General features: G+C 37.0%; 1 protein-coding gene and 1 long non-coding RNA gene across 2 annotated transcripts in view; both read left to right on the top strand.

Moving 5' to 3' along the window:
- The window catches only part of LOC114484700 (uncharacterized), a 297446-nt gene that overhangs the window by 140479 nt on the left and 140732 nt on the right, over positions 1-16235 (top strand). The gene's annotated exons all lie outside the window — the stretch shown is intronic.
- On the top strand, positions 11856-12203 carry LOC102978713 (ATP synthase subunit g, mitochondrial-like). The gene has a single exon (XM_055081540.1). The coding sequence runs from the start codon at positions 11856-11858 to the stop codon at positions 12165-12167; it is 312 nt and encodes a 103-aa protein (XP_054937515.1). The 3' UTR covers positions 12168-12203.

Here is a 16235-nt window from a genome sequence, read left to right as displayed (position 1 = left end):
ATATCCATCCACGTCTCAACAAATGACTCAATTTCGTTCCTTTTTATGGCTGAGTAATATTCCATTGTATATATGCGTCACATCTTCTTTATCCATTCGTCTGTCGATGGACACTTAGGTTGCTTCCATGTCCTGGCTATTGTAAATAAAGCTGCAATGAACATTTTGGTACATGACTCTTTTTGAATTATGGTTTTCTCAGGGTATATGCCCAGGAGTGGGATTGCGGGGTCTTTATTTGAAATAGCCCCAAACTGGAAGCAACTCAGCCATCAACATGTGAACTGATAAACAAATGGTGGTGTATCCATACAATGGAATACTATACTACTCAGCAATAAAAAGGGATGTACTTGTAATATATGCAACAACATGGATGAATCTCAAAATCATTATTCTGACTGAAAGGAGCCAGACAGAAACAGAGTACATACTGTATGATTCCATTTATATAAAATTCTAAAAAATTAAAAGTAGTATATAGCAACAGAAAGCAAAAACTAATATATAATAGAGATTTGGAGAGGTGGGAAGAGCAGGACAGATGGATTACAAAGCGGTGGAGTATGAAGAAGCTTTTAAGGGTTATAGATATAGATATAGATACATATATATATTTAATTGACGGTTTCATGGGTATATACATATGTTAAAACTGATAAAATTGTGTACTTTAAATATATGCAGTTTATTGTACATCAACCATAACTCAATAAATGTTTTTAAAAGTGAAAAAAAATAGTGATGCCTAGGTCCCACCTCCAGAGCTTCTAATTTAATTTGTCTCAGATATGCCCTGGGCATCAGGATTTTCTAAAATTTCCAGGTGATTCTAATGTGCAGCAAGGTTTGAAAATCCCTGTATTCCCATTTCCACTGCACTAATTAAAGCCCCTATCATCTTCGTCTAAACTTATCCTACTTCGTAAAGGACATCCTTCTTACAATCTTACTTCCTTCCAAATCATTCTGAACACCATGGCTAGATAAGTCTAAAACACAAATCAGATGGTGTCGTCCTCTCTTAAAACCCTCTAAGACTTCCCTACTACCTTTAATATAATGTCCCAGCTCTTTTATGAAGATCAGCCACTACTTTATTTCTTGCCGTTTCCCTCTCACTCACTATTTTCCAGCTCTCTCGAACTTTTGTCACTTCTTTGAATTTTCCGGTGCTCTCACCTCTGAGCTTCCAACTTGCTGTTCCCTTGCCTGGAATACCTTTCATTTCATCTGCTTAACTCTTACTTATCCTTCATGTCTCAACATAAATGTCAGTTTTTATGGGAAACTCCCCTGGTCCCTACACTAGATCACCAGATGATAACTCAGTACCTAGGACAATGCGTCACACACTTGACAAAAAGTCATAGTATCATCTGCTTCTCCTCTGGTAAAAAAAATCATCATATTATTTTGTCCTTCTTTCCTACTGGACTCTAAAATCTGTAAAACCTGAGAATGTGTAAGTATGGTCCATTCTTGTATCTCTAGTGGCACATGGTACATGCTCATTCATTCATTCATTGAAGAGATTTTAATTGAGTGCCCACTGTGTGACAGGCACTGTTCTGGCAATGAGTATACCAGTCCAACAGGGATACTGCTCCTGTGAAGCTTATATTCCAGAGAAGAGAGAACATGATGAAGGAAGGTAGGAAGGAAGGATATAATAAATAAATATTTGCTTAGTACTTGTAAGAAAGTAGGAAGGGAGGGGGGAGGGGTGGAGAGAGAGAGAGAAAGAGAGACACCATTAGCTAGTTACTCCATGTTAAAGTTTTCAATGCCCTTTCTTTAAGGATGTTTACTCTATCTAATACCTATTCTTCCGTTTCTTAATGTCCAAATAAAGCTTTTCCAGGGTCAGCCTCACACAGTAGATGACCACTTAAGTAGTTTGAGTTTAGAATCCACAGAAAACTTTTAGTAATAAAAAATTTTTAAATACTTGCCCTCTCATATGTTACTTGATACTGAAATATCTTTCAAATGTGAAAAATATCTTTCATTGCACACTTAGAAATGATGCTTCTAATATAATATTGTGGTGCCATAATTATGAATGAATAAAGAATAAATAAGAAAGCTGTTGAACCAGGTGATTCTTTTCAGGGTTGCCAACCTGTTGTACGACGGTTTAAGGATAACTTTCACAAGTCAAAAAAATATTGGGTTAAGGAGTAGGTAATAATGAGGAAAGAGAATACTCACAAGGCTAAAGTCAGCTATCAGAGATGATCATGGTCCCCTGATCTGTCCATCATCCACTGGGGAGCATTTTCTGGACCTGGCTTGAGTTTGACTCCAATGAAGAGAACATTTACTCTTGGGTCTCTCTTCTTATAGAGCAAGTGTGGGATCACCATCTCACCTTGTCATTGAGTGGAATAAAGATGCTATTTATGGAGCCAGGAATCTGGATTTAGGATGCTGACTACCTCAGTACCTGGGGCCTGTGGAGCCCTTGAGATGTTATAATCCTCTGTGAGAGGAGGAGGATAAGTGTGCACAGGAAGCTCTCAGTGCCATTGGAAGCTGAGCTTGAGCACTGTCCCCCATTCAGGAAAAAAATGGACTCTCCCAGGTTCCAGCCAGCTTATTGTCTAGGCAGCCTAGTGTAGGCATCTGTATCATGTTTAGATGGCCTGCTTTCTGCAGTATGAATACTTTAAGTTTTTTTGGCGGGGGGGCAGTGTGGGGATGGAAGGGCTGGAATGAGAGAAGAAATTAGGTAAGAAAGCCCAACCACATACATTCATAGGATGAAGAAAAAAAAACATGAAAAAATGAGGATCTGGGGACACCGACTACAAATTTCATTGTTTTCCATTTTGTTTAGGAAATCCCTGCCAAATACTAATGGGGAGTGGATAAATCCACGAGAGAATATATGTTGATATTATCTTCTAAATATAAAATCTGTAAAGCCTAATGTCACACTGCATGCCCTCTACAAATGCTGCCTGTCCCTGCTTCTAATAGTGATCCCAAAGCACTTAGTCAATGTGTTCATCTTCTTGACACAACATTCCTTCCATTGCTTTAATCTATATAGACACATTTTTCATCCATCACATTACGTGATCATCCCTAACTTACAGTTGAGAACCCCAGTGCATTGGGAACAGCTGCTTTGGAAATTTACCTTAAAGCATTTCTGTTTTAGGATCGCATAGACTAACTTCCAAATCCTTTACTGAATGTTAAACCAATATAGACATTATGCATCTATTAGTTACTAAAGAACAGCCCACATTTCTTAATTAAAGCTATCAAACAAAGGAATACAAACATTAATTAAGATAAGATGCTGTAGCAAATATTTAAGTACCAGAAACAACTTCAGAAGTTTTATGTATATATAAATATATGAAACATTATATATTTGGGGGGAAGGAAAAATGATTCTGAAGTAATTGAGTACCACTTCTGATTCCACGTGCTCAACATTCTATATTTTATCTTTTAAAGTTCTCTCATTTTACCGATAACAAAATTTTACATGAGTATGATTGTCCTGTAGATCAACCTTGGCATTTGCATTTGACAGTAATGTTTCTTGACTTAACGAATGCTGGCTTTATTTTCAGGGCTGACTTCTTAAGCCGCCTAAGGAGATGCTTTGACTAGCATATGGTGTTTCTTGCAAGGATTTTAAACATTAATTTACAAGGTAATTGAAAACGGTGTCTTCATAAACAACTGCTTTTAACATGAATACATATCTGTGAGCATCTCTTTACCAGAATGCTTGACTGTTCTTCATCCAATGGGTGCTTGGGCTCATGTTTCCTGATTATAACTGTATTCACTCAAGGGAAAGCTACTGGAAATGAGACTTGGCCTATCTCTTTACTATAATACGAAAGAGAGAATAATTTTCATTTTCTTTTTAATGTATATATATTATTTTTCAGATTATTTTCCCTTTAGGTTATTACAAAATATTGAGTATAGTTCCCTGTGCTATACAGTAGGTCCTTGTTGGTTATCTATTTTATATATAGTAGTGTGTATATGTTAATCCCATCCTCCTAATTTATCCCTCCCCCCTTCCCCTTTGGTGACCATAAATTTGTTTTCTATGTCTGTGGGTCTATGTTTTGTAAATAAATTCATTTGTATCATTTTTTTTCAGATTCCACATATAAGCGATATCATATGATATTTATCTTTCTCTGTCTGGCTTACTTCACTTGGTATGATAATCTCTAGGTCCATCCTTGTGGCTGCAAATGGCATTATTTCATTCTGTTTTTTCGGCTGAGTAATATCTCATTGTATATATATACACTATATCATCTTTATCCATTCATCTGTTGATGGACATTTAGGTTGCTTCCATGTCTTGGCTGTTGTAAATAGTGCTGCAATGAACATTGGGGTGCATTATCTTTTCAAATTAGAGTTTTCATCTTTTCTGGATATATGCCCAGGAGTGGGGTTGCAGGATCATATGGTAACTCTATTTTTAGTTTTTAAAGTAACCTCCATACTGTTCTCCATAGTGGCTGTACCAATTTACATTCCCACCAACAGTGTAGGAGTGTTCCTTTTTCTCCACACCCTCTCCAGCCCTTGTTGTTTGTAGACTTTTTGATGATGGCCATTCTGACTGGAGTGAGGTGATGCCTCCTTATAGTTTTGGTTTCCATTTCTCTAATAATTAGCAATGACCCTCTAAACTTCTGTTTGTCTGTGCTAGAAGAGAGAACACTATCTCAATTAGCTTTGCATGGTTTATTCTTGGCAGTGTTAAGGGATAACATTAATTGACCTGAAGACAAAAGGCTCATAGTTCTTCTTAATGAATATTGCCCAAATCTGGAAATACAGAGTTAACAGGGCAGTTCTAAAAAGTAGCTTCTTTAGACAGAAAATAACACTTAATAGTCAATATGGAACCAGGTTAAAACTCAGATACAGTCCAAACCAAAAGCATTCACATATTAAGCCCTGAGGAGATGGATTGCAGATCTGCCTTTGAGGGTGCAATCTAATACTCCTTATTTTCCCTCAAAGAAATGTAGTCAAAATGTTTTCCCTCTCCAGGTGCTGTGCCAGGCACATGCTGTGCAGGCACTGTCAAAAGTGGATGTTACTGTAGCTAAACTCATTTCCTGCCTAAATCAGTCCTAAGTTCCCAGTACCTTTCTTCCTAATGTTTACCTTTCCTGACAATGCCTTGTAGTAACCTCACCCTTCATCTTTCAGAGAAAAGAAAACACTCAATCCCATTTATCAATTATTAAGTAGTAACCAATACTGCTGGCCATTGTTTGCCTTCCTGTGACCATCCATTCACTCTTCTGGTGACATAGTAATACCTCATTTGCCTCGGACCCAACGTCAGGAGCCTTCAGAAGGTGATTAATCATTATTCTGAGGCAACAGACCATGTACAGCAGCCTGAGAAAGTGAAGACAGAAGGGTTCAAGATGAAGTTCAGTTTCATTAGGCCAGCTCCACATAACTAAATTGATGACTGAGTTCTCCCTCTTTCCCCTTTGTCTGCAAGTTGTCTCAGATTTTAAAATTAATGTCTATTGAGGTCTAAGTGAGTAATAGCTACTGCTGATAGCCCAGAACTTTGGGAAAAAGTGCTGATAGGAGCCCTCTGGTTTAGAGAAATAAGCTACTAGAATATGTCAAAACACACAAATACTCACAGTGGATCATCAACAGTGGAATATCAAGAATTGTTAATATCCTTGGGGAAAATAGGTTGAACTTCTATAGGTAATCAATTTGTATTTACTCATGGTTGTTTATGCAGTCAGTTGGCAAGGATTTACTGAGTGTCTTTGTGCCCAGTATGTCAGCAGTTTCAAGGAGAGGGAAAACAAAAGGAACTCTAGTATTACAGCAAATCAACAAGCTACATGAAAATCCAAAGTTTCTTTTGAGGGAGGTTTCAAGTAGAATTCTAAGCCAAAGAATAATTTTTTTCTTAAGTTATAATTTATGTAGGTAATAATGATAATAACTAACACTACTGACAAAAATTTAAGAATTTGGAGGTTTAATAAGTTGCTCAAAGTCACAAAATGAGCATAACAAAGAAAGAAGAAACAGTTTAGGGGTTTTAAAGGACTAGAATATTTGCTTTCTCTAGAATCTGGATAAAACGTTTCCAGGAAATTAGGTTTCCTGCCTTGGTTTTTTCATATGTGAAACAGAAGAACTAAATGAGAAAATGTATAAGTAGCACATAATAGCATAAATAGCACACAGTAAGCCTGTGTAAGTAGATGGTCTCTACTGCAGATGAACAGTTTGCTCCAGGCAGTAGAATAGCTCCTGCAGTCTTAGTAACAGAGGATGATCACACATTACAGGTTAAATTGAGCAAATCAAAGCTTCCACCTTTAAAAATATAAAAACTGAACTGAGGAATAGCCTGATTGATATACCTAAGCCAGTGGTTCTCAGTTAGGGGCAATGTTGCCCCCACCACACCCCGACCCAGGGACATTTGGAGACATTTTTGGTTGTCACAATTTGGGGGAGATGATACTGGCATCTAATGGGTGGAGGCCTGGGAGGCTGCTGAACATTCTATAAGGCGCAGGTCAGCCCTCATAGCAAAGTATTATTTGGCTTAAAATGTATATAGCACTGAGGCTGAGAAAGCTTAGTCTAAGCTGATGGGCATAAATTAGGACATCAATTTTGCTTATGCTGTAATAGAAGCATTGAGGGTGTTAGATGTAGAAGTGGATTTTCCCTAACATAGATTGGATAGAAAAAAAAAAAAAGGAGCTGGGTAACATAGCACGTTTGTATGATACAGTATCTCCTTAGAAATTTAAAGAAACATCAAAAGCTAGGAGTGATTTTAGAGTAGCATCTTAGAGGGATGAACATGGAAGGATTTTATCAAACAGAGAATGAGGACTCCATAATGTAACATTAAACAATTTTCTTAGCCTGAATGCAAGACTATGGAGTCATACTGGGATTGGCACTTATAAGAGGACTAAATTTAAAAAGTGTTTCCACAGATGTATCTCTTGGTCATTTAAAATTTAAGAGACAAGAAAAATTGACTTAAAACTCAATGTATTTGATTAGAGTGAGATTTTAATTAAAGGACAAAAAAGACAAAAAGGGCTTTAATCAGGGAATGGTAGCTCTTTTGCATTGTGAGCTTTTACTTATTTATAGACATGCACACATACAAAGAGACTAAATACAGAAGGAGAGACGAGTTGTGAGGCCCAAAGAGTAAATATGGCAACTTCAGTGTTTTAGTTAAAGATGGCATGTAGAGACATCAGACTGGTGGTGAAAACTAGAGTAGCTAATAGTCATGTACGGACAAAGATTTTGTTAATTTTACCATTCTGAACAACAACAAAAAAAGATGAAAAATAAAAAGAGAATTGTTAACATGCTTTTGCATAGTGTTTTACAATGTACCAAGTGCTCTGACATTATCTCCTTTATTTATAGAGTAATGTGGGAAAAATTTATTTTTTTCATAATGACTATTTACTCCCAGGTATCCAGTGAATGTGTGGATTCCAAGAGCTCAAGCGGCAGTAATGATAATCTAAAAACATCTAACTCACTAATGGTAGTAAGAAGTGGATGGAAGATATAACATACATCTGAAGACAGCCTGTCATACCACCAACCTAATGCACTGGAAAATAAGTGGATAACTCTAGCTGCTGAAATTCACAGGGAGCCATTTAAACCTGATAAATCACTGATATAGAGGCTGCAAAGTTGCCAACAAATCAATCACAATATCTTTGCAATCCCTTTCTGTTTGTAACTAAAATAACAACACTGGAGATTTGAAAAAGAAGCCATCATTGTTTGCTTAAAATCAGTTCTTGAGGTGGTGAAAGACACCCCAGTCACCATTCATTAGTAAGGCCTTCATTATATCATTTACAGCATGCATTTGGAAAAAGGATTCTTTACATATGAATATGATCATGCTAACCCATTATCAGTAGGGCATACATTTTGAGCTGTTTTTCTAGTAGTTAAGACAAGTTTATATTAAGTAAGTTATATACTCCTGTCTAGCTTCAAGATACAACAGGACTGAGGACATTATTTATGGCACAGGTTATCTTTTCATCATACATAATTAATAAATAGGGGGACAAAACTCTGGCAAATCCCTAGATTTCCTTTTAGCAACTATGATATGCTTAGGACCAATTGGAAAGGATTCCAGTTGTTAGATATGTAATACTTGTTAGGATGATAGAATCTTAGAGCTAGGCAAAACCTTAAGAATATCTAGTACCATTCTATATTTGCAAATGAGAAAGCTAAGATTCAGGGAGGTTAAGAGACTCATCCAAGTATACGTAGCTAACGTCGTGGCTTATCGGGGTCTAGAATTCAGAGTTCCAAGCTGCCAATTCAGCGATCTTTCCATCATACCATACTGTCCTAAGATCATACTTGGTTCTACCACTACCTTTGTAACACAAAAATATCTCATGCCAACCCACCAAGAGCATTAGTACAGAGGTGCTCTGTGAACTTCCTTGAATCAGCCTGCAAGAGATAAGACTTCGAGTTCATGTCAACCGCTTATACCATCTCAGAATTACCAGTTCTTTCATCACCACCCAATGAAAGAAGGCATGGGGAGCCCCATCATTCAAATTTTTACATCCCCTTGAGTGTCCTGGGGTTGTTCATATTCTCAAACCTGATTCAAAGGTGTAGACTTGGGCAAAAGGCCATCTACTGATCAAATAGCACATAAAGTAATTTTTTAAATTCAGATCTAGAATATCCTTTAATAATCATTTGTCTCTAATTATTATATTTCCACAAGCTGCTTTCTAGTCCTAAAACAACTTTACAAGATTAAGAATATGCTTTCTACTATATTTTGGCATTTCACTATATAGGACAAAGATGTGAACATGACTGTGAGGTGAACAAACTGAATTTGAGCAGCCTAAATGTAAATTAAGAGAAAAGTTACTCAGAGAAAGTCACCTTTAATAACATCCAAAAGTCATGGCAAACTGAAGTGTGGTTTGGGCAGATATGTGGGTGTAGTTGTGCAAAAGATTCTATTAGTGACCCCAATTCTCCACTTCTACCTGTATCTATACCTTTTGTCATATAACTCTGCAGTCCTTTCCAACAGAGCTGGGACATAATTTCTTACCCCTGGGTTTAGTCACGATGACATGCTTTGGCCAATGGGATTAGCACATGTGATAGAGTCTTAAAAAGTGCTTGCTGGATTTGGCTCACTCATTCTTGTGCTTACACCGTCCCGGAGAGAAGTACATGCCTAACTTTGCTGCTCCCCGGGGGCAGGAAGAAAGACATGCGAATCAGAACTGCTGCAGCTAAGGTATTCTAGATTGTCCAGCCTAGAGAAAAGCCCATCCAACCCCAAGGATGTTTTTGTGTGACTGAATGAATGAATGAATCAGTGCAGGAAACCGAACTCTAAAGCAAAATCAGACTAATGGTTAGTCTAAACAATGGACTGGAGCTGGAAGCTGTGAAAGCTTCCAGATATGAGTGTATGTGTGTAGCGCGGGTAGGGGGCGTGAAATTCAGGCAGCCCCTAGCAAGAGTAGGCACAAACAGGATGAAGTAGTATAACTAGGAGGGTGCAGATCTGCAAGAAAACACTGTTGATGAGGCTTGTGTGACCGAGTGGCATGAGGGACTGTTTGAGACCTTTTCCTTCTATAGAGATTTTAGAATAAAGTAGACATTGTAGCTGAAATCAAGCCTTATTTGGAACAAAGAAATTTTCCCAGACTGGATTTTAAAAAGGCTTAGTTTTTGGCTCAAAGATTCCATGCCACCTGGCATTTTCCATAAAGAGAAAAACTAGGGATACTGAGAGGGAAGAGAGCAGTCCTCTTGGAGGTATGCCTAGGGTCCATCTGCAAATGGAAATATGATTACAAACCTTGAGCACTTTTCCTGGATCAGTGTTCATGTATTCCTGTGTTCCTCCTGTATTCCTAAAGGGAGATTATCCCTTCACCTCACCTTCCTGAGGAAGAACAGGAGGGGGGGTCACTCTTGGTTACTCCCTCAATATTGAGAAAACTAGTCAATATTTGGGTAGGTCTACAAGTGGGAGCTGATATCTTTATCATTGGTCATATTGCTCTGCCTCCTAAGGTACTGGGGAGAGATGGGAAGTGCAAGAGACAGTATCTCTTAAAAAATGCCTGACCATTCAAATTCCCAGTTTTCACTTTCTGAGGCTTATGGAAAGATGGGTACCTCCTGTGCCAACAGGTCCCAGAGACAGGCTGCAGAATGGCTAGGATACTGCTCACTTGGAGCAGAGGTGCTCACAGAAAAGTGGTGAATATGGATGTGGTGGGAGACGCCCAGCTGAGAGTCAGATAGCAGCTGTGCTGAGTCCCCCAGGAGAGCTGCTTGGAGGTGATTCCTTCATCAGCAGGGCAGTTGGGATCATCACCTGGCCACACCAAGTCTTTTGACAATAGGATGAATGCTCAGTGAAAAATCACACAATGAGCTCAATCAACTTGCCACTGGTGGTCATATAAAGAAATGACTTTTCTCTTTCACCGTTCCTTGTCTCCACACTGGAGGATGTGTAACCTGCTGGGAATAGGGAAGTGGGGTCAAGTAGACTATAGACCATGCCCCTTCGTCAAGCCTGCAGAGCAGTGGATCTCAACTCTATCATACTCGATATCCTTCCACCCAGGTTTATTGGTCTGTTTGTGTGTGGTAAAATACACATAACATAAAAGGTACCATCTCAGCCATTTGTAAGTGCACAGTTCAGTAATGTTAAGTACATTCACATTGTTGTGAAACCAATCTCCAGTATTCTTTTCGTCTGACAAAACTGAAACTCCGTACCCATTAAACAATTACTCCTCATTCCTCCTCCCCCAAGCTCCGGGCAACCATCATTCTACTTTCTGTCTCTATGAATTTGACTACTCTAGGTACCTATATAAGTGGAATCATACAGTATTTGTCTTTTTGTGATGGGCTTATTTCACTTACTTAATATCCTCAAGTTTCATCTATATTGAATCATACGTCAGAATTTCCTTCCTTTTTAAGGTTAAATAATATTTCACCATATATATGTGTGTGTGTGTGTGTGTGTGTGTGTGTGATATTATATATATCACATTTTGCTTATTCATTCATCTGTCAGTGGACACTTGGGTTGTATCCACCCTTTGGCTATTGTGAATAATGCTGCTATGAACATAGGTATACACATATCCCTTTGAGACCCTTTCAATTCTTTTGGGTACCTACCCAGATGTGGAATTGCTGGATCATACAGTAATTCATTTTTAAATATTTTGAAGAATGCTCACTCCATTTGTAAAGAGATATTTTATAATGTGATGATTTAATATGTGTATACATTGTGGATGATTATCACAATCAAGTTAATTAACACATCCATTACCTCACATAGTTACCATTTTTGGGTGTGTGTGTAGTGAGAACACTTAGGATCCATTCTCTTTGCAAATTTCAACTATACAATACAGTATTATTAACTATAATCACCATGCTGTACATCAGAGCCACAGAATTTTATTCATCTTATAACTGAAAGTTTTTATCCTTTGACCAAAATCTCCTCATTTCTTCCACCCCAGCCTCTGTCAATCACCATTCTAATCTGGTTCCATGAGTTCAACTTTTTTAGGTTCACATCACATTGTATGCCTTAAAGAAAATCATGTTGTAAAACCTAAACATATATAATTTTTATTTGTCAATCATATGTCAATAAAGCTGGAAAATTTTTAAATAAAATGAAAAAATTAAGAAAAGAAGGAGATTCAGCTGGCCAGTCAGGGTGACCGGCTTACCGTCCTAGAGCCATGGCCCAGTTTGTCCACAACCTCGCGGAGAAGGCCCCAGTGCTGTTCAACGCTGCTGTGACTTACTCGAAGCCTCGACTGGCCACATTTTGGCACTACACCAAGGTTAAGCTGGTTCCTCCAACCTCTGCTGAGATCCCTGCAGCTATTCAGAGCTTGAAAAAAATTATCAATAGTGCTCAAACTGGTAGCTTCAAACAGCTCACAGTTAAGGAAGCTCTACTGAATGGTTTGGTGGCCACTGAGGTGTGGATGTTGTTTTATGTTGGCGAGATCATAGGCAAGCGTGGCATCATTGACTATGGTGTTTGAAGACCAATCTTTGCTTTATTATTTGGGTATTCTTGGACCATGTGTGAGCAGACTGCTATTTAAATAAAATAAGGCAATGTGTCAAAAAAAAGAAAAGAAAAGGAGAAATATTTTATATCATCCTCTGTGCTCTACTGAGATGAAATTCAAGGGTAATATAATCCAACTTCACAGTAACTTTTAAAAATCTACATAATATCCTGTGATCTAAAGGAGAAATAAGAGGAAAGTAATTTATAATATAAAATATATTTCAAGTAAATGTTTCAGCACAGTCACACTACAAAGAGTCAGATGTTTACTTCTACTTATAATAAATGAATTTAGATTTAAAAGAAATAAGAAATTTTAAATGCATATTACTAAGTGAAAGGAGCCTATCTGAAAAGGCTACGTTCAATATGTTTTAGCATTCTAATTCCAACGATATGACATTCTGGAAAAGGGAAAACCATGGAGACCGTAAAAAGATGAGTGATTGCCAGAGGTTAGAGGGGAGGGAGGGATGAATAGGTGGAAAGAAGGATATTTAGGGCAGTAAAACTATTCTGTACAATACTGTAATGGCGGATACATGTCCTTATACATTTGTCAAAACCCACAGAACAATGTACATCACCATGAATCCTAATATAAACTAAGGATTTAGGGACTTCCCTGGTGGTCCAGTGGTTAAGACTTCACGCTTCCACTGCAGGGGGCACAGGTTTGATCCCTGGTCAGGGAAGTTCTCTGCCACGGGGCATGGCCAAAAATAAAAAATAAATAAACTAAGGATATAGGGTGATAATGATGTGTCAGTGTCGGTTCACTGATTATAACAAATATATCACACTCTAATGTGGGGTGTTGATAGTGGGGGAGGCTGTGCAGGGGAGGAAGTATATGAGAAATATCTACATTTCCTGCTCAATTTTACTGTGAACCTGAAGCTGGTCTAAAAAATAACATTGATAGTAATAACAACAACGACAGTAATAATAATATCCAAAAGCCCAAACCAGGTCATTTTCAATTAAAAAAAAAGAAATAGGACAATATGCAATTGAATATTGTTGAAACTTTAAAAATTTTGGACATTTTGAAATAAAGGCTATAGAGTTATATTCGTGTATATTAGTGGAATCTCCATAGTGGGGACCGGTTCATAATGCAGACTGATTTAGGTGTGTTGTGTTGGCCACTCAAAGATGAGTGGCATTGCCATTGATGGCATGATTTTCCAGATTGGTAAACAGTTTCTAATAGAATTTTTTTTAATTCACTCTTTCCTCAATGTATATGATAGTAACATTTACATTCCTGGAAAATTCAGTGATTATTAAAAGTGTGCAAAATATTTTTTTAAATTAAAAAATGGAATTATGCTCTACATTTAATAATTATCAACAGGTCATTGCCTTGATGAATGTCCAGTGGGACATTGAAAGTAATGCAGAAGTAAGATAATTTTTCATGGGTTAGGTTTGTCCCACACACTGTCTATCAATTCTGACCTCTTCCTACTACATGTCAATAATGCTCCCCCCAAAACACTGGGACCATACACCCACAAATTTCCTTAAGAATAACAATTGTCTCAAATGATGTCACTTACAAATAATCAAACTAAAAGTTCTTTTAAAACATGATACTTAGATAAGACATTTCCATTTTTAATGTTCCTCAGAATGGGGCACATTGAATTAAGCTAAAGAACCAAACAAAAAGTTCCCACACAGCAATAGTAAAGAATATTTGTAGTATCCACTGAATAAGTACGTAAACTTGATCTCTAAAATTGACACCAGTGAATCGTATTTCAAATCCAACAGATTTTAGGTAAATTTTGCATAATTTAAAAGAGGTAATAATTTTTTTACAGTTCTTTGACACTGTTAAGAATTTTTTGTGTCAATGCTAATAATTTCAGGGCATACAAGATGAAAGCGAGGCAATACGAGACTTTTGAGACAACTAATGCTTAATGCCAAGTATAGAGAATATCTTTTTAAATTTAAAAAAACCTTTTTATTTGGAAATAATTTCAACCTTACATAAGAGGTTCATAAATAGTATGGAAAATTCCCATGTGCTCTTTATCTAGATTCATTAGTTGTTAATATCCTTCCCCATTTATTTTATCATTCTCTCTGCCTCTGGATGGATAGATAGATAGATAGATAGATATCAATATATTTTTTTCTGAATTACTTCAGAGTAAGTTGCAGAAATAATGCCCCTTTACTCCTAGATATATAAATCTATGTTCCCCAAGAGCAAGAATATTATCTTACATAATCATATTATCAAAATCAAGAAATTTAACATCGATACAGTACTATTATTTAATCTATAATCCACATTTCAGTTTTGCCAATTGAATAATGCCTTTTATAGCAATTCTTTTAAAGTCTAGGATCCTGTCCAAGATCTCATATTACATTGAATTGTCTTATTGCTTTAGTCGCCTTTAATCTGAAACAGTTCTGCTGCCTTTCTCTTTTTTTTTCCAGTCTCTTGAGCTTTATTTTTTTAATAATTTAATTTAATTTTTTTTTTTATACAGCAGGTTCTTATTAGTCATCAATTCTATACACATCAGTGTATACATGTCAATCCCAATCGTGCAGTTCATCACACCACCAGCACCGCCCCCCCGTGGCTTTCCCCCCTTGGTATCCATACGTTTATTCTCTACATCTGTGTCTCAAACTCTGCCCTGCAAACCAGTTCATCTGTACAATTTTTCTAGGTTCCACATACATGCGTTAATATAGGATATTTGTTTTTCTCTTTCTGACTTACTTCACTCTGTATGACAGTCTCTAGATCCATCCACGTCTCAACAAATGACCGAATTTCGTTCCTTTTTATGGCTGAGTAATATTCCATTGTATATATGTACCACATCTTCTTTATACATTTGTCTGTCGATGGGAATTTAGGTTGTTTCCATGACACGGATACTATAAATAGTGCTGCAATGAACTATTTGCAGCATGTGTCTTTTTGAATTATGGTTTTCTCTGGGTATATGCCCAGTACTGGGATTGCTGGTAATTCATTTTTAGTTTTTTAAGGAACCTCCATACTGTTCCCCATAGTGGCTGTATTAATTTACATTCCCAGCAACAGTGCAAGAGGGTTCCCTTTTCTCTACACCTTCTCCAGAATTTGTTGTTTGTAGATTTTTTTATGATGCCAATTCTGACCGGTGTGAGGTGATACCTCATGGTAGTTTTGATTTGCATTTCTCTAATAATTAGTGATATTGAGCAGCTTTTCATGGTCCTCTTGGCCATCTTTATGTCTTCTTTGGAGAAATGCCTATTTAGGTCTTCTGCCTATTTTTGGATTGAGCTGCATGAGCTGTTTATATATTTTGGAGATTAATCTTTGTCCATTGATTCATTTGCAAATATTTTCTCCCACTCTTAGGGTTGTCTTTTCATCTTGTTTATAGTTTCCGTTGATGTGCAAAAGCTTTTAAGTTTCATTAAGTCCCATTTGTTTATTTTTGTTTTTATTTCCATTTCTCTAGGATATGGGTCAAAAAAGATCTTGGTGTGATTTATGTCAAAGAGTGTTCTTCCTATGTTTTCCTCTAAGAGTTTTATAGTGTCTGGTCTTACATATCTATGTTTCTGTTTTTGTGCCAGTACCATATTGTCTTGATTACTGTAGCTTTGTAGTATAGTCTGAAGTCAGGGAGTCTGATTCCTCCCGCTCTGTTTTTTTCCCTCAAGACTGCTTTGGCTCTTCGGGGTCTTTTGTGTCTGAATACAAATTTTAAGATTTTTTGTTCTAGTTCCGTAAAAAAAAAAGCCATTGGTAATTTGATAGAGATTGCATTGAATCTGTAGATTGCTTTGGGTACTATAGTCATTTTCACAATATTGATTCTTCCAATCCAAGAACATGGTATATCTTTCCATCTGTTGGTTATCATCTTTAATTTCTTTCATCAGTGGCTTACAGTTTTCCGCATACAGGTCTTTTGTCTCCCTAGGTAGGTTTATTCCTAGGTATTTTATTCTTTTTGTTGCAATCGTAAATGGGAGTGTTTCCATAATCGCTCTTTCAGAT

Source organism: Physeter macrocephalus, chromosome 21, assembly GCF_002837175.3.
Source record: "Physeter macrocephalus isolate SW-GA chromosome 21, ASM283717v5, whole genome shotgun sequence".
Classification (NCBI taxonomy): domain Eukaryota; kingdom Metazoa; phylum Chordata; class Mammalia; order Artiodactyla; family Physeteridae; genus Physeter; species Physeter macrocephalus.
Note: the sequence above shows the minus strand (reverse complement) of the source record. Positions and strands in the feature narration are given on the sequence as shown.